Consider the following 18,641-nt stretch of genomic DNA (forward strand, 5'->3'; position numbering starts at 1 on the left):
ATTTTGGGTTCTGCATTAAGTAACCATTATATTAAACCCTTTTAAACAAGAGGCAATTTAATGCACTACTACACATGCGCCATTCCCTATTCACTACTGCTCTGGACCCGTGCAGTATGTTGACTCACTCCCAGGATATTCAGACCTCAAAAGCCTATAAAAAAGCCTATAGTCCTGGCAAATACATGTGTTCGATTGTCAGGGTGTTCATATGGTCATCTTGGTTTAGGCTTGTCCGACAGGGACTGCCCTGTACCTAGTTGAAAGTCAGACTTAGCACGGGGAGATCGTTCGTTCCACTTTTAGCATCCTACCTGTGGTTGGGGATACAGAGGTGTGTGCTCACCTATGGCCGTCCTGATGCATAACAGCACTATTACGGGGATTTCCGCTGCTGTTTACTTTCACATTCGTTATGACTGTTATATTGTAACCATGTTCATTCTTCATATCTACATATCTATATATATATATATATATATATATCTAGAGATATATATATATATGTGTGTGTGTGTGTATATATATTGGTTTGTACATACACATGCCAGTAAACCTACATGCTTATTTACATTTCCCATACCGTTGAATCACCGCCACTTATTGTCGCACATACATACCCGCTTACGTCTAGTGTTACCACCTCTTCAAATGGCCAAAGTGGGGCATTTTCAGGGCACATATCAGGTTTTACAAGCTGACACATACCTACGGTCAGACAAAGGTTAGAACTTGACTCATTTTCCTAAATGAAAGCTTATTGTTGTAGCAGTTTAGTTGCTTAATCTTTTTCTTGCAACATTTAAGTATTTTTCATGCAGAAATAACTGTTTTATGCAACTGTTACATGAAATATAGGACACAAGTATTTCCTACAATCACAGGACATTTGCCATTGTATTATATTTGGTCTGGACCCAACTGCCCAAAAAGGAACTGTACCTCGCAAGGTGGGACAGGTGGTAACCCTGCTTACGTCTGCTTTAAAGCGCCTTAAGCACCCTATATCTGACTGCCACTATGCGAATATGTAAGATGTATATTCCCGATAATGCACGTGTGGAAATGTGCTTCGTGGTCAGGTGTTTAATCCCGGGTTGTAGGTTCTGCAGGACCAGTTGGAGGCTGAGCAGTCTTGTGGACAACTTCTGATCATACAACTTGTGTCCAGATGTATACAGGACTGGACATCGTGTTGTGACACCAAGTCTAATGTTTAGAACAGATACTTATCAAATGAGGGATATCCAAAAATTGTGGGGACCAATGACCTTCTTTGCTTTATGGCAATAAGGTAGGGTTATACATGTAAGGGATACATAGTTTGCCATCCTGAGACTTCCTATGCCTACTAGATATGGGTAGGGGTCAGTATGTACAGATATGGCTGCGCCTATCTAGCAGCCTGAGTATGGGTGGTTTTGGTGGACTTTCAGGAAGGGGGGGTGTGCTGTGAAGGGGATGATGGGTATTCAAATATGTATCCAGTTGTGTTGGGGTTGAATGGCTCAGTTCAGGCCAGACCATTGTGGGTATGTGCCGGTAACGTTTCTGTACATGTGTATTGCACTTTTTAATGTTCACATGTTTGTGGGATTGTATTGCGGATGTGAATATTTGTTCTTTGGTTATCTTCCTGATTCACCCACTGCTCCCTCATAGACCTCCAGTTCACCTATTGTGCATCCAACCCATTTTCCCCATGGCGAATTATTACATTACCCGTCACCCCCACCCCCATATTCCACAGACACCATCCATCCCTTCTCTAGTTGATGGCCCATGGCACAGTCAACAGAACACATTGCATAAACTACTTCTCTGGGACCAATATGGTTGTGAGGACTACCCTAGCATTTCTGATCATCCACATGCTGTACTTCACACACATAGGTACACGCAAATACTTATCTTTCATGACATGGTAGGTTGACCCAGGTAATACCCGTTCATCTATGGGCCATCCTGACCAGGACAACTTGGACCACGAATGGGCAGATATTGGGCAAATGCTCTGACCATTGGTAGGGTTGCTTCCTTTTCATATGACCTGGATAGGACATTTTCGGGACTCATCAGAATTTACAGGCCAGCACATACCCACGGTCATTACAAAGGATAATATTTTAGTTTTATGCCTAAATATAAGCTTTTATTGTTGTAGCGGTGTAGTTGCTTATTCTGTTTCATTTACTTGCTTATTCTGTTTCTTGTAACATTTAGGTATTTTATGTACGGAAATAAGTATTGTATGGGACTATTACATAAAATGAGACATAATTATGTCTTGGTATTGCAGGACATTTGACATTTATAATGGTTTTGGTATGGACACACCTGCCTAGAGGGGAACTGTCCCTCACAGTGTAGGACAGGTGGTAACCCTATCCATTGGGCTAGGCTTAGCAATTGGCGGCGCACTAACACGATGTGTTTTGCTTCCACTTGGTATAACTAGCGACACTACAATGGAATACGGTCATGGGGTTTTTAATATCATTTGTTCGAGGGACGGGGACTCAATATTCAGCTGTGTGCCTTTGTGTTTACTTTTTATTGTGGTGTTAGCAAAAATGTCTTGTATGCTTTGCATACATTTCAGTATCTACATACACTGACATTAGTGATTACTATTAGAGGCAGGCTGTACTAGTCAGCATTTTAGGTTGCGCATATGCAGCCAACATGTTCATGCCTCCGTGCAGTGCTTGGACACGCCCCCTGCACTCATACATATTTCCTATGCACGTGGCCATTATGGCAGCGCGCCTTCATTAATATGCATGTGGTGCTGCTGCGCCATCTGTACGCCGCATGGCCGGCGCAAGGCTAACTGTGTCCTTGCGCCGAGCTTCATGAATCCCGGGGTTGGTCTTTTTATTGTTAGAAGGTTGTGAAGCACAGCCTCTTTCAGGTTGTTCATTAAATGTTATTTTATCTGTAGCCTTTTCTTTATCCAGAAATATTAATTCACCAGGAAAAATTTTCTGCAGACATCTGGAAATATGAGCTAAAATGTTGCTCCTTCCTCTCAAGATGAGACTTCCTCTCAAGTTAAGTTTGTTTTTCCTTCTGACTCATGTACGGTCAGTAATCCATGTCCTTTCATATCGTTATTGCAGTATTCTTTATATCCCTGCCAAGGGCAGCCCAAAATCCGATCAGTATACTAAAGCCTTAGGTTGCTTTAAGGTACGTCTTATGTCACATGTATACTCCTCGCATAGTGTAGGGCTTAAAAGTGATGTCTGGAAGTACCATCCTCAGAACTTCTTTGCCATCATGTCCAAAAGCCATTACTTGATTGTCTGTCTGAATGCCTACATTCCATTGCTGGTTTCTGAGCCGTTGCAGATAAATGCCCCGTTGGGGTTTCTTTTTTTCTTGTCTTTTAGTTGCTTCTGGGGTTTCATGTCATCCAAGAAGGGTAAATACTGGTGTGGTAGACAGATTCCCCATAAAGACCGCCACAGTCCGTGTTTGTTTTGCCTTGGCACTTCACACGACCAGACATTCTCTTCAGTTTGTCAAGCTTTTGTGCCAAAAACTCTATGTAGTAGGCTTGTTTTCTAAGCATTGTGTCTGGAGAATCAGCAACTTAAACATCTCACTTAAGATACTGTGGAGGGAACTTCCTGCTCCAATGTTCAGCCATAAGGGGCAAAGGCTAAGAAGCCTAGGCTGGTATCTTCTGAGGTTCAGTTTCTGCCAGATATTTCTCTTGAGGTGAGTGAATGCTCGGAGGTTTGCCCAGCTTTGTTGGATTCCTTTGTTACGACTGGGTTGGAGCCCGGTGGGGATCAGGCTTTAAGCACGTTTGAGGCCTTTCAGATGTCTGGTTTGGGCATTCGGGAGGAACCATGGTTGATTATTTCCAAGGGACCTAAGGGTGTTCCTCAGATTTTAGTTAGGGAAGAAGTCCCTACTGCTGTTATTGAATGCTATCTTGGGTCATAGCCTTCTATGTTTTACAAGACAGATGTCTCATTAAAGAAAAAATGAAAACATAACATGTTTCTCTTGCTTCTAGGGTTTATTTAATGCTTTGATGACACTGAAACCTCCTCAGGGGGTTTCTCCTCCAACTCCCCCTTGGTCCTCTACTCCATTTAAAAGTCCCAGGGAACAGGATTCCTCTGAGCAGGAGTTGGAATTTGATGAAGAATCACTTGCTTACTCTTCTCAAATTACTTCATCTTTGGACTGTGGGTCAGAGGAAGAGGAATCTGCCAGTCCTGATACTCTCTTTGAAGAAATTTATTTTGGAGACACAATCTCCAGGTTGACTGAGTTTTTTAAATGGGATTGTGCTCAGGTCTCTGAGATGCAGAAGAGGTACTATGAGTTGCTGCAGACAGAATCTCCTAAATCTTCTGCTATTCCTCATGTATTGGCTGCTTTGCTGGATGCATTTTCCAATGCCTCTAAAGCTCCTGCCTCTCAGCCTTTTGCTTTCAAGAAACCTGATAGGGTTTTATAGGGTGCCTGAGGACTGTAACTTTTTGTACAAATGTCCTGCTGCTGACCCCTCCATGGTGTCTGTAGCCTCTGACAAGCCCTCTCAGTTGCTTCCTTCGCCCCAGTTGCTGCCTTCTGATAAAGATAGCAGGACCATGGAAAGGCTAGGTAAGAAGGTTTACACCTTGGCTATCTTGGTTTTTATGTCTGTTAATTATCAGACCCGTATGTCCAGGTGTGTGTTGGCTCTCCTGTCTCTGTCTTGTCAGGCTATCTCTGATCTCCCAGACTCTGTGGGTAAAACTTCTGCTATTTTACTGTTGGGGACTTCCTCACATTTGGTTAGTCATTATCGCAAGTTGTAGTTAAGATGCAGCAGATGCTCCTTTTCGGTCTGCTGCTTTTAGATCAGTGATAAGGATGTATTTTTGGCTTTGGCTTCAACCATTGCCTGATGATATCAAGGCTAAGTTGATATTTGCTGCTCTTGATCACTTGCTTGGGGAAGCTGCTGCTGATTTGTTTAAGTCCCTTCAGGGAAGGCTTTATAGGAACTTAATCATGTTTGTCTCTCCTATTCCCAAATTCAGAGAAACTATCCCAGTAAGCCAGCCTTTGTTCACAGCCAGTATCGCTGTTCTAAGGGCAAAAGGAGTGGCAAGTGGCGCCTCCTGCTAAGGCTACTTGGACTTCAGAGACTATCTTCCTTTCCAGATAAACCAGGTGCTGTCAGTCTGTTTCTTCCCAACCACATTCCTCTTTCTCTGCCTCTCTCTTCCTGTTTGGCTTTAGATTACTCAGGTTTCTTTGGTTCTGTCTGTTATTTGCCAGGGGTATTGCATGGTGTGGAAATCCCTTCACCTTTTATGGGCATTCCTCAGCCCCCATTGGGACAACTCGCCTTTTTCCGCAGAGGTGCTTTGAGACCTTTTGACTCTGGGTACTATTCAAGAGGTGCATGTGTCCTAAAGAAGGAGGGGGTTTATTCCAGGATTTTTCTAGTACCCAGAAAAGAGTGTACTTGGAGATCTGTCTTTTCTCTTTTAAACACTTTTTTTTTTCCTGAAGGTGGCCACTTTTTGAATTTTGTATCATTAGACTATGTTCCCTGTTTTGCTTCTTGAGGCTATTATGTTGTGTCTGGATCTCAAGAATGCTTATCTCCATATTCTGATAAACCCCTCTTCAGGAAGTTTTTGCTTTTCTCTGTAGTTTCCCAGAATTTTCAGTTTTTTGCTTTGCCCTTTGGCCTTTCTACTGCCCTAAGGGTATTCATGAAATGCCTTGCTCCTGTTGTTGTTTTTTTTTGCAGGCTTCAGGAGATGCAAGTATTTTCTTACTTTGACGATCTGCTGTTTCAGGCATCCTCTCCTAGCGATCCTGTTGCAAAATCTCCATTTTACCATCGCTCTTCAGAGCCTGAGGTTTACTCTAAACATGCAAAAGTCTTCTGACTCCTCCTCAGGATCATGTTTTTCTGGGTTGCAGGATTCAGATGTACCTATGCTGGGATTCCTGCCTCCTCCTGGGTCCTTAACTCTCATTTCCTTCTTTCAGACTCTTCTTCATCTGGTCTCCATTACAGCCAGGGAGTTTGAGAGCGCTTTGCTTCATGGCATCGACCATCCATATGCTTTCTGTGGCCAAACTCCACATGATAGTTTCACTGGTTCCTGAAATCAGTTTGGCTTCAACATGCCCATTCTCTAGAATTTGTAGTTCCTTTCTACCTTGTCCCAAGAAGGAACTTCAGTTGTTGATCCAGCAGTTGTCTCTAAATCCAGGGCTCCTTTTTATCTCCCTCTTCCCTGTCAGGGATCTGTTCACAAATGCTTTGTATGTGGGATGGGGAGCAGTTACTAGATCCACAAAGGTGCAGGGGGTGTGGTCATATCTTCAACAGAAGAAGCACATCATTGTCAGAGATGAGCCCTTCTGGTGACCCTAAGGCTTTTCATCCTCTTTCTTCCTAGGACCTCTCAAGGTGTTGACAGACAATGCAACAGTGATGTGATATATAAACAAGGGGGGAGCAAGATCTTAATACTTTGCTGTTTGGCACTCCTGGTAATGGGGTCTTGCTGTCCAGTATCAAGTGACTCTTCAGGGAGTTTACATTTCCTTAGGTTAAAACATTGTTACAGACACTTTATGCAGGTGCTTAACTGAATCCCATGAATGGATGCTTCACAGGGATATTTTCTGGACATTGTCCACCAGTGGTGTACTCCTCAAGTAGATCTATTTGCCTCCCCTCTGGAACGGACGGCTTCCTCTATTTTGTGCCACAAGTCCTCTGGTGTGGAAGATAGATGTCCTCTCTGTCTCTTGGAAGGGGATGTTTTTTGCTTTCCCTCCCCTTCCCCTCATTCAAACAGTCCTGTTCAGAATTCAACAGGATGCTCCCAAAATCTTGTTGGTAGAGACACCATTGATTCCCTTTTCTGTGTTTAGCCAAGGGCAGTAATCACAAGTAACCTCACAGTGTGGACCTACTCTTACAAGACAAGGAATCTCATCCATCCCCACCTGTCCATCTGACACTGTGGGTGATAGGATTTTGATTTCACATAGATTTTTCTGAGGATGTGCTTAGGGTCCTGCAGGAGGCCAAGAAATCCAATACTAGGAAATCTTTACTTATTCAAATGGAAGAGGTTTTCTGTTTGGTGCATCTCTTGTAATCTGGATACACTTTCTGTGGATATTACTTTGGTTCTCTCTCATTTCTGTGAATTACTCAGTGTTGGGTTGGCTTGTTCTTGTGTTAAGGTCCACTTGTCCACTGTCTCTGCTTGTCTGCTTTATCACCTCCTTTAGCTTCTAGATTTGTAGCTAAACAATTCCCTAAAGATGTCCTTCATATTAGGCCTTCCAGGAAGCCTGCTGCTCTTCAATGGGATCTTAATTTTGTTTTTGAGAAATTGACTTGGGATTCTTTTGAGCCTGCTGCTTCAGCTTCCTTTAATATTGCTCTTGGAAGACCGTTCTTTTGTTGGCACTTACGTTTGCCAGACAGATGTCTGAGCTTCAGTCCTATATGGCTTGTCTTCCTTTGTTGGTGTTTCAGGAAGACAGGGTGTCTTTGCATACTAATCCTCCTTTTATGCCAAGGGTGGATAATGAGTTGTCAGTTAATCAGTCTATTCATTTGTCTACTTTTTTCCCCTGTCCACAATCTGACAGTGAGATGGTGCTGCATACTTTGGATGTGCATAGACAACTCACATTGTATATGGATAAGAACTAAGCATATTAGAAAATCTGGTCAGTTTTCTTTTCATCCTAGTTCCCTAGGCTTAGCTGTATTCAAGCAAACTATTTCTTGCGTCTTTAAAGCGGTTTTGTTTTGTTATTTTCATGGTGAGATCTTTCCTTCTGTAAAGGCTCTATTCTTCTAGAGCTGTAGTTTCATCTTGTGCTTTATTCAGTTGTTTGGATACTAGCTCTATTCTTCAATTAGCTACCTGGAACTTGCATGCATACTTTTACTGAGCACTATAAGTTGGATGGAATCTCCAGAAGTAGAGCTGCTTTTGCTAGGGCCATCCTTCATTGCTACCTAGAGGGCTCTGCTGGTCCTTCCTCCTCCCAAGTTTCTTCCTAAGCTTTAGCACTCCCCATATGTAAAGAATACTTCAATAGGGGTATGGAAGGACATAGTACAGTTGTGTAAAATCTTACCATAACAGTAGATGTCTTTTCCTTCATGTCTGCAGTATACACCCCCCCATTTCTCTTCTGGATGTACTGGTTACCTCTTTGTTTTCCTTGGACTGCTATTCCTACTGGGGTTTTCAGTTCTGATGATGGTATGTCCGGACATCAGCTTTATGCCATACACTACGTGAGGTGCATACGTGTGATGTTAAACGTACTTTAAAGCAACCCAAGGCTTTGGTATACTGGCCAGACATTAGGCTGCCCTATGCAGGGCATCCCAGACATGAGGAATACTGCAACAGTGAAGGAAAGGGTACCTTTTGTTATGGTAAGTGTTTACACAACTCTGCTTTTTCTACAAACACATTGGTGTCCCCAGATTTTATTAACCTATTTTGCACATTTTTATAATAAACGGACCCCTTTTGCTGGAGTGAGTTTTTTTTTTTTTGTGAACTAGTGTAGGTCCTTGTTGCTTTGTCATGGCCAGTTGTCTACTATACACATGATGTGCTGTCTCTGTTTAGAAATCTTACTGTGCAACACAAGTTCAGTTGCTTGTTTGTGTTTTCATAAAATTAGTGCAGTCTATTCTTTCCAATTTCTCTGCTATATCAAAAAATTGCAGGCCATTTTTGTGTGCTTTGTCTTGTTAACTGCAGTATTATTTATTTATTTATTTAAAGTATTTCTTCTTGAGAAGCCATCTTCATACAGTTTTTCTTTAACTTTGTTTTCTAATTTCAGCAATTTTTTATCAGCATGTCTGACTAGATTCTTAAAGGATCTGTTTCCAGTCTTTTGACATTTAAGTTGATGTATCTGCTCTGGGTGCATTTGATTTGCTAGTTCATTTAAATTACTGGATGCCATCTCTTTTATAAAGTTGAAATGTAAACTGATTATTGCTGGAACAGCCGCAAGGTCCTTCTGATAGTTTTTTCTTCACTTTTTCTGGTTGATATTCCTTAAATTTCTCCAAATTTCTCTTACTGGATTGGTGTATAATTACTAGCAAGTAAACAAAATTTAACTAGATGTTTAGATGCATTAGATACATAAGGAATGGTCAAAACATCACTGATTTTTTTTTTTTTTTTTTTTTTTTTTTATACATTACTAGTTTTATTTTCCTTATGCTAAGAAGCTGTTTTGTTACTTCCGCAATGTTGAAGTTGTATGTACTGCATATTCTGTGTTTTATCAGTTTCCCCAGTGCATGGTTATGTAGTTCTGCAGTGTGTGATGCATCTGCCTAACTAGACAGATAGCTACAACTGGCATAAAAACAACACAACTTAATTTGTGCTGTTCACTTTTTATGTTGGCACATCACCAGATTTCTTTTGTTAATGCTTTGTTTTTGCACCTCTGCATTGATGTTGTTAAGGCTGTTCTGTCAGTTGGGTGCTTTATAGTGGAGTTCTACATAATTAACCACTTAAAGGTTTATTTTAAGTTGATCTGTTAATTTACTTATAGTGCAGAGGAGAGATGTTTCTGGTTTCACTGCTAAGTAGCTTAGGTTATTTATTTTATTTAACGTTTGTTTACTGGGAAAGTCTGATTCTACAGTTGGATGCATAAACACACTGATTGGCTATCACTACCTGATGTGCTGTTTACTGTGCTTCCCCTCCTGCCACCCAAAGAAATTGGTTACAAAAATTTAATCAAACCAAAGGTTAACAAATGTAACCTATTACTCATAATTTTGGGATACATCACTGTGTATCACAACAAAACGACTTTAGTTTATTATGGATAAAGCCTTTCTTTAAAAAGACTTACTAAATTCAGTTTCCTTCAGTCACTTGAATAGTTAGTATTTTATATAGTGTAATTTCATTTTTATGATTGCACTTGCACACCTGTACTGTGTCTTTCAGCAGGAGTCCTATTCATGTCTGCCACTAGTGATTAGATAAAATACTTCACCAAATACATATTCATGGTGTCCAAAATGCATCTTTAACATTTCTTTAACAAAAAAGTTAGTGCTTTTCCATTTAATTGTTTCTTTATAATAGTCATACTAGGCTAGAGGCATCCTTTCAGTAGAGACCCAAGGTGGTATTTATACAGCTAGTGAGTATATGGCTAAGATTTGGGGAACTTCTCTACTCCCCCCACTAGTCCCACCAGGCTAGCATCCTCTTTTCAGAGCATATCTGAAGTGTTTTGTACTACTAGGGGGTATTTGGCTAGGCCATCGGGGAACTCTTCCCCCCCCCCTTACTCTTTTCAATAGGTGCTGAGGGATCTTTTACATTTACCTGAACTAGCACTAGTTCAGGCAGCTGGGACCTAGGTTTAAGGTCTTAACCAACGATTATTCACTTGGGAGCGCTACTCCCCCTTATGTTGCACTGCAATGGTAGCAGCTTATCTTCAGATGTGAACAAAGTTTAGCTATCCGTTATATTTGTATTTGTCATCTTGGGAGTGCAGGCTCCAGAAACTGTGCTGTAAAATGTTTTTACTTATCCTGTAAATTAGTTGCAAATATAGTTTAACTGTAGCCCATTGTATTTACCAAGAAATGAGTGTATTGCTGTGCTGGCTTGGAGCTCTGACCTGGCAGTGTCACCATGCCTGCAGAACACTATGAGCACCAGTGCCACATCTCTGGTTAATGTCATAAGACTACAGCAGAACACTTGCATGTGGAGAATAGTTGCATCTCCACCGAATCATGCACCAATGCTCTGTATGAACATGTACACAAATGCATGGATCTCACCATACCCAATAGAACCAACTCTTCTCAAAAAAGGAAGCCAATCTGGTGGTCCCCTGCCATAAACTCTAGAACAGAAGGAGGAATCTGATGCGGAATAAAGCAAAGTCCCAAGACTGGAAAAACTCCCTTATCAGCCTCAACAAAAGGTTGAGATCCCTCATCAAATTCTCTAAAGTTAGCTATGAAAACAGAATTGCAGCAGATAGTAAAGACAACCACAAGGCCTTCTATAGTTCCGTAAAGAATCTCCACGGAAATACCCAGATTTGCTGTGAGCTTCTGCACAATGGTACCACCTATACCGGGCCAACAGATATTGCCAGTATACTGGCCAACAGATTCAGTGCCAACTTTAACCCACCCCCACCCCCGGAACAGTCACAATACCACTAGATTGCCAGGCACCCGGTATTACTGCTGCACAAGTTAAAACAGCACTGTCCAATGCCAAGAATACAGCCTCTGTGGGACCTGACAGTATCCCTGGCTGTGTTCTACATGAACTACAGAGTGAACTGGCACCTCACCTGTGTGCCCTGTTCAATCACAGCCTTACCACAGGCTTTGTCCCTACTGAATTGCGCACTCCTACAGTCATCTCTCTCTACAGAGGAGGAGTGACTACAGACCCCTGGAATTATCACCCAATTAGCCTGACAAGTCTGATATGCAAAACTATGGAACGCATCATCATGGGCTTAATAAACAAGGATATAGGGAATCTCCAAACTCTGGATCCTACACAGTTTAATTTTGTGAAGGGTATATCATGCCTGCTCAACTTGGTCGACTTCTTTGGGTCAGTCACCAGAGCTTTGGATGAAGGCAAGGTGGGTTTATACAGCCTCCCTTGATCTGGCCAAGGCCTTTGATACCATTCCCCACTCAGAAATCCTAGAAAAACTCACTAAGCTAGGCATCATCCCCTATATCACTAGGTGGATTGCACTCTGGCTCACAGAACCCACAGTGTGAAAGTAGCTGACTCCAAGTCATACTGCCGACCAGTCATGAGTGGAGTCCCGCAGGGTTCGGTCCTGAGTCCTCTCCTGTTTGGTATCTACTTCTCTAAAGTCCAGGCCAACATGAAGGGACTCAGGCTGACAAAGTATGCAGATGATTGCAAGTTGGGTGCTGCTATTAACTCCCCAAGTGATGTTGACGTCTATACGAAAGGCCTCAATGACAACGACTAGTGGCAGAACCATGGCCTTAAGCTCTGTGCCAAAAAATGTCGTCATCCCCCTTGGGAAAAAATCTGGTTCCCTTGAATTACCACATTGATAGTTGTCCACTGAACACAGAAGGTGCGTTTATAAGAGATCTGGGAACACAGATTGACAGCAACCTCTCTTTTGACCACCACATTGCCACTGTGGTCAGAAATTCCTGTGTGGCACATCTCATTACTAAGAGTTCTGCATCCAGGAAGAAAGAGGTCATTGTCTCCCTCTACTCTTCCCTCATTAGGCCAGTCATAGAGTACAATGCCCCATTTGACATGTACCTCACTAGACACCTGCAGCAACTGGAGAGACAGCAGAAGTACTTCACAAAGAGGATCCTAGGCCTTCAACACTTGTCCTGTATGGATAGACTCAAAAAACTCAAGTATTCTGTCTCATATCGCCTGCTTAGAGGCTATCTCTGCTTGACTTACTAAGCCATGTCTGACCCAGCTCTGTTAGAAATGTTACATTTAAAGAAATCCCAATCCCTCTGCACCACACACTCCAGAGACCCTTAACATCATTACCGAACAGAACATGCTGGAGGGACAGGTTCATAACCCAGAGATTGCCCATGCTATGGAATAGACTTCTCATACATGTCAAGCAGAGCACCTCACTGGCCTTCAAGAGAAATCTTGATGAGTGGATGGGAAATAGAAAATTCACCCCGGGGATCACTGCAGTGGCTCTACTTGACAGAGGCACTGGGCACTAGGGTCAGGTGGCACGATGCCAAGGTAATCCTATGGGCTAGGCTTGTAAAGGCCCCAGGGCCATTAGCCTAGTTACCCACCTGTGAACTTATGCTTAGTTGATTCAGCAGCAGATACAGAAATTGCAAGGATAGCTTGGGCTTTTGCTGCAGTCATGGTTCAGTAAGGTTTAAGCAGAGGTACAAATACTGAAATACTATTTAAAGTTGTCCTGGGTGCAGTGGCATCTGCTCACCCTATCCCTAAAATGCTAGATGGTTTGTCTTTGTTCTTTTTTATCTTTGTAAGGTAGTTTGCTTTTCTTAAAAAAAAATAAAACAAATAAATAATAAATGCTTTACCGCCCCAGCACAAGCTACCATTGTGTGATGCACATTTTCTCTTTTGGACGAAAGCAGTGTGTTCTGCCAAGCTGTCTCTCTAATTTCACCCACTGACAGATCCGGTTATGGAGTTGGAAGAACTTCCATGTTTAATGTTCTTGCATATTTCTGATGTAGCCGGGTGCATAATGTCCATTACAAAGCTCTAGAAATGTAATGTCTAGTCTCAGATTAGCAGCTAACAAAAAAGCCTTCTGACATTTAAAATTCTTGATGACTGTATTTTTTTGCTTTTCTTGTACAGATGCCATGACTGATTTTGCTTCCAATCCAGATTATTATGCTAATCTTGTTGAAGAGTCAATGGGCAAGTGTTGTTTGGCAACTGAGGAAATTGAACGTGACCTTCATCGATCACTGCCTGAGCATCCTGCCTTTCAGAGTGAAACTGGCATAGCAGCCTTACGAAGAGTCTTAACAGCATATGCATACAGAAACCCTAAAATTGGATATTGCCAGGTAAACATTTTGCTAAGAGGCTAGACTGTTTTGTGCGCCTTTCTGGTTGAAGTACATTTTTGACATGAATATATTTGTTACAGTTCACAGGCAGGTCTTTGTTGAAGTTTAACCATTTTGGTGAGAAGTAGGTGGGTTATCTGCTAGGAACTGCTGCATTGACAAGTCCGGTTCAGGATTTCAGAACTTGTGGACAGTGACCTAACATTTGACCAACATGTGTCCATTGTCTTAAAGTACTTCTGTATTGCACAGTTTATAAACAAAGGGATTTGTGCCTAGATCGAGGGATGTCATTGCCCCCTTAACTCAGCCCTTATTGTGCCAGTCTGAGTATAATGCCCTTTTTGGCATGCATCTGTCTATATATTTGCAACAACAAGAACACCCACTGAGATACTTTACTAAAAGGATACAAGGCTTAAATAATATGTCCTACATACAATAAAGTGACAGTGCTTTGAGTTGTTCTATCTTTTGCTAAGAGGTGACGTGTCTGGCATACAAGGCATCCTCTCATCCAATACTTGTGTTATTTGACTTGTGGATGTGTAGTAAATCTGTCAAATACCCTGTCTGGGGATGTAAACCTCTTCTGCAACATCTACAGAATATTTTGGAGGGACAGGTAGGTACATCTCATAAAGGCTGGTCTGGAACACATACTCCCCGTCTACATAAAATGAAGCTCAGCTCTCTTCATATTCAAGCACAGCTTCAGTCTTTGGGTAGGCAACAGAAAATTTACACTAGGATTGCTCCCTCTTGTACTAATACTCATAGGTAGGTACTAGGCTATCGGCCCAAGGGCCTACGTATGCCTAGCCAGCAAGGTACCATAGCTTACGCCACCCAAAAAAGTTATTTTCCTGTGCCACTGTCCAGCAGTGAGACAGAAGTGATCCCTGGGGTATATTTCCTATTTCCCCATCCACTCATCAAGATTTTTCTTGAAGAGTGCTAATGAAGAACTTTGCTCGACAAAGATGGGTAGCTTCTTCCAGAGTATAGGAAGTCTCTGGGACACAAGAATCTATCCCTCCAGCTTGTCCTGTTTATTGTGGTGACAAGGTTTAGGTCCCTAGAGCGTGTAGCTTGGAGGGATTGGGATTTCTTTAGGTGTAGCATGTCCAACAGCTCTGGGTTTGACATAGCTTTATATGTTAGGCAGAGATCACCTTGGAGTAGGTGATATGCTACTGAGTAAAGCTGGAGTTTTTTGACGTGGTCAGTGTAGGGCATTTGTTTGAGGCCAGTAATCCTCTGTGAGGTACTTCTGTGGCCTTTCCAGCTGCTGCAGATGTCTTGTGAGGTACATTCCAAAAGGGGCGTTATACTCTATGATGGGTCTAATGAGTGATGAGCAGAGGGGAACAATGACCTCTTTTTTTTTTTTCCTGGCTGAGAACCCTTTTATGATGAAGTGTGCCACGTAGAAGGACTTCCTGACAACTGTGGCGATGTGACTATCAAAGGAGAGACTACTGTCCACCTTGGTCCCAAGGTCTCATCACGCATTCGGTGTTAAGTAGATTGCTGTCTATGTGGTAGTTCATGGGTACAGAGTTTTTACCAAAGGGGATGACACTGCACTTTTTGGCATTGAGCTTGAGGCCATGGTTCTGACACCAGGCATCTGTCTCAGTGAGGCCCTTCTGTAGGATGTCCACATCATTTGGGGACTTGACTATGGCTCCTAGTTTGCAGTCATCTGTGAACTTAGTTAGCCAGAGGCCTTCTGTGTTAGCCTGTACTTCAGAGAAGTAGATACCAAACAGGAGAGGTCCCAGGACAGAACCCTGTGGCACTCCACTTGTCACTGCCTTGAGGTCAGGTTTAGTCTGCAACTTTTACTGTGTGGGTTCTGTCAGTGAGCCAGTTGGCAACCCATCTTGTGACATAGGGATTTATACCTAGTTTAGTGAGTTTAGCTATAATTCCAGAATGGGGGATGATGTCGAAAGCCTTGGTGAGGTCAAGATAGGCTGTGTGAACCACCTTACCCTCATCCATGGCTTTGGTGACTGCCTCAAATAAGTCTATCAGGTTCAGGAGTAATGATCTGCCTTTCACAAACCCGAACTGGGTGGGATCCAGAGTTTGGAGGTTACCAATGTCTTTGAGTTCCATGATGGTATGTTCCATGGCCTTGCAGACCAGGCTTGTCAGGCTAATAGGTCGATAGTTCACAGGGTATCAGTGGTGGCTCCCCCTTTGTGGAGTGGGATAACTGTTGCTGTGCTCCATTCAGTGGGCACAAAGCCTGATGGTAGGCTATTATTGAACATGGTGCTTTAGTGGGGAAACCAGTTTGTTCTGAAGTTCGTGTAAAACGCAGCCTGGGATGTTGTCCGGTCCTATGGATGCTGTGTTTTTGGCTTTAGAGAGTGCAGCTTTTACTTGCGTAGTTGTGATTACAGGGACTCTGCATTCTTCCTGTATAGATATGGGCCCTTTAGGGGGGTGAGGGGGGGGGGTAAAGTTAGCACTGAACCGATCTGCCAGGATGTTGGCGATATCAGTTGGTTCTGTAATTTTCGTGCCTTTGTGCTGTAACTCAGAGCAGATCTGGGTGTTGCCATCGAGATTCTTGACATAGCTATAGAATGCTTTCTGGTTGTCCTTGGATTTAGTGGCTATTTCGTTTTCGTAGCTAGCTTTGGAGGATCTCATAAGGGATTTCAGCTTCTTACTGAGGCTGACCATGGAGCTCCTCCACTCATGGGATTTTACTCTTTTGCAACAGTTTCTTCCTTCTGTTGTACAGTTTGTTTATGGCATGGGACCACCAGATTGGCTTCCTTTTTTTGGAGGATAGTGTCTTGGTTCTGTTTGGGTTAGCACGATCCATGCACTTGTGTAAGTGCGTATAGAGTGCATTTGTGTAGGATTCAGCAGTTGTAACTGTATTGTCCATCTGCATGGGTGTTATGAAGTTCACCACTTCTGTCTTAAGAAGCATGAAGTTGGCTTTAGAGAAATTTTTTACTGTGGTTTCCTTGATGTGGGGTGGGGGTGGGATGTGGATATCAAGGATGATAAGCTTATGGTTGGATTGGACCAACGAGGAGTTGACTTCAGGTGTAGAACACTTGTCACTCATGTTGATAATGACTAGGTCTAGGATATTGTTGCCCCTGATGGGGGTGTGGATAAGTTTATCTAGGGCACTGGAGTTTATGAATTCCAGAAAGCGTTGAGCTAAGGAGTTGGTACAAGAGTAGTTTTCCCAGTTAATTGTGGGGTAGTTGAAGTCACCCATTATTAGGGTGTTTGGGTGAACCCTAATATTTTCCAGTACACCAAGAAAAGAGGAGTGGGAATCCTGGGGCATGGTGGGGGATCTGTAGCAAGCTACAATTTGGATTGCAGGTTTGCCCAGAGTTAGTTGCACTTGGATAACCTGGGATTCATTATGCTGAGCAGCTAGCCTGGAGGTGTGGATATCCTTAATGAATATGGACACACCTCCGCCTTTGGTGTTTCGGTCCAGGTTACATGGCCGAAAAGTGTGGTATGAGTTACAGCCTGGTAGTGCAGGGGTGCTCTCTCGAGCCTTGAACCAGGTCTCTGTCACTGCACAGATATCGATGATCTCCATTTTAGAGTGCCTCAAGTGAGTGCATTTTGAGATTTAGACTTCTAGCATTGAGTAGCATTACCTTCAGTTTTTGTTTGCCTGTTCCTGTTATGGTGGTGAATTTGTTATTTGAACCCTGCCTAAAAAAGGCACTATAGGGGCAGCATGAGCCTTAGCCAGTATCCGGAATCCCAGGGACGACAGGTGCAGGCCATCTGTGGTAAAGCATCGTGGCCTGTCGACCATGTCATCCCAAGCAGACAGATACTGGATCCCCTTAGAATGACACCAGAAGCTTAACCAGTTGTTGAAGTCAATCATTTTGTCTTTGTACTGTGGTATTATTCTGGGTGATGGCAGAATGCTACTCAGGGCTAGGGTCATACCTGCCTGGACTACAAGATCGGAGAGCTCTTCCATGTCTCTCTTCATGTAGTCCAGGGAGGTACATCTCGGGTAATTCACACCAACATGGACAATGACAGGCAGCTGACAGTAGCCTTCTCCTTGTCTAGCCTGGTGAGTGGGACATCAGTGTGCCTGACTATAGAGTCACCTATGGACTAGTGTGTTGGGTGTGTTGTTTTGCCTTATTGGCTGTGTTTGAGTGGCACATTTGAGTCTGTGGGCTATGTGTCATTAGGGTTGTGTTGGGGGATGGAGGTTGCTTGCGTTTCTGCTTTGGAGGTCTCTGTTGCTTAGATTATTATTGAGAGACTCCGCAAATGTTTTTGTATTACTGTGTGTGGATTTTGGTGGTATAGATTTAGTGAGACTATGTGATGAGTGTGGTGTGGTGCAAATGTTTACCTTCTCCTCATGACTGTCAAGTTCAGTCTTGGTTAGAGAGGCAGTTTGGCTAGATAAGTGCATCTCTCACAGGTTGTAGTGGTGGGTGGTAGGAGGAGAGGGTTGTCAGTGTACATGAGGCAAATTTCTACATTGCCTCAAGATGCTCAGATTCATCAGATAGGAGAGAACACTGGGAGCTGTGACCCTTGGACATGCCTGAATAAAAAAACTATTTTCTTCTAGATAAGTGAGTGCAAGAGCTGTTTTTCTCTAAGCAAGTGAGAAAAGTAAGTACAAAAACTGCATTCCTCTAGGTAATGAAGATAGTGCTATAGTAATTAGTAGCTTATTTAGTGCTTACAAGTTCTGAACAAGTGCTGAGCATGAACAAGCAAATTTAAGTGCTAAAACTAAGAATCTGTATCTACACTAGACGAGTTACAGGACAGAAACAAGTGCAAATGCAGGCTTTCAAATCAGAAAGTTGAGAGAGATAGAAGAGATTGCCCAAACGGCCAATAACTACAATTTCTGGGCCAGAACCACTCTTTATGTGGTAGACGGGTTACCTAGTGCTTACCACTCCCACTGATAAGCTAGAAGGCTTCCCTCCAACAC

The 18,641-nt window shown here is 42.8% G+C and overlaps 1 protein-coding gene across 1 annotated transcript in view; it reads left to right on the forward strand.

Moving 5' to 3' along the window:
- Positions 1 to 18,641, forward strand: part of TBC1D8 (TBC1 domain family member 8) — a gene marked incomplete in the record, with an annotated part of 2,215,010 nt that overhangs the window by 536,608 nt on the left and 1,659,761 nt on the right. The window contains 1 exon segment of the mRNA XM_044071089.1: positions 13,437 to 13,651. Coding sequence (XP_043927024.1) covers positions 13,437 to 13,651 — 215 coding nt within the window.

Source organism: Protopterus annectens, chromosome 5.part0 (genome assembly GCF_019279795.1).
Source record: "Protopterus annectens isolate FY-2018-M chromosome 5.part0, PAN1.0, whole genome shotgun sequence".
Taxonomy (NCBI): domain Eukaryota; kingdom Metazoa; phylum Chordata; order Ceratodontiformes; family Protopteridae; genus Protopterus; species Protopterus annectens.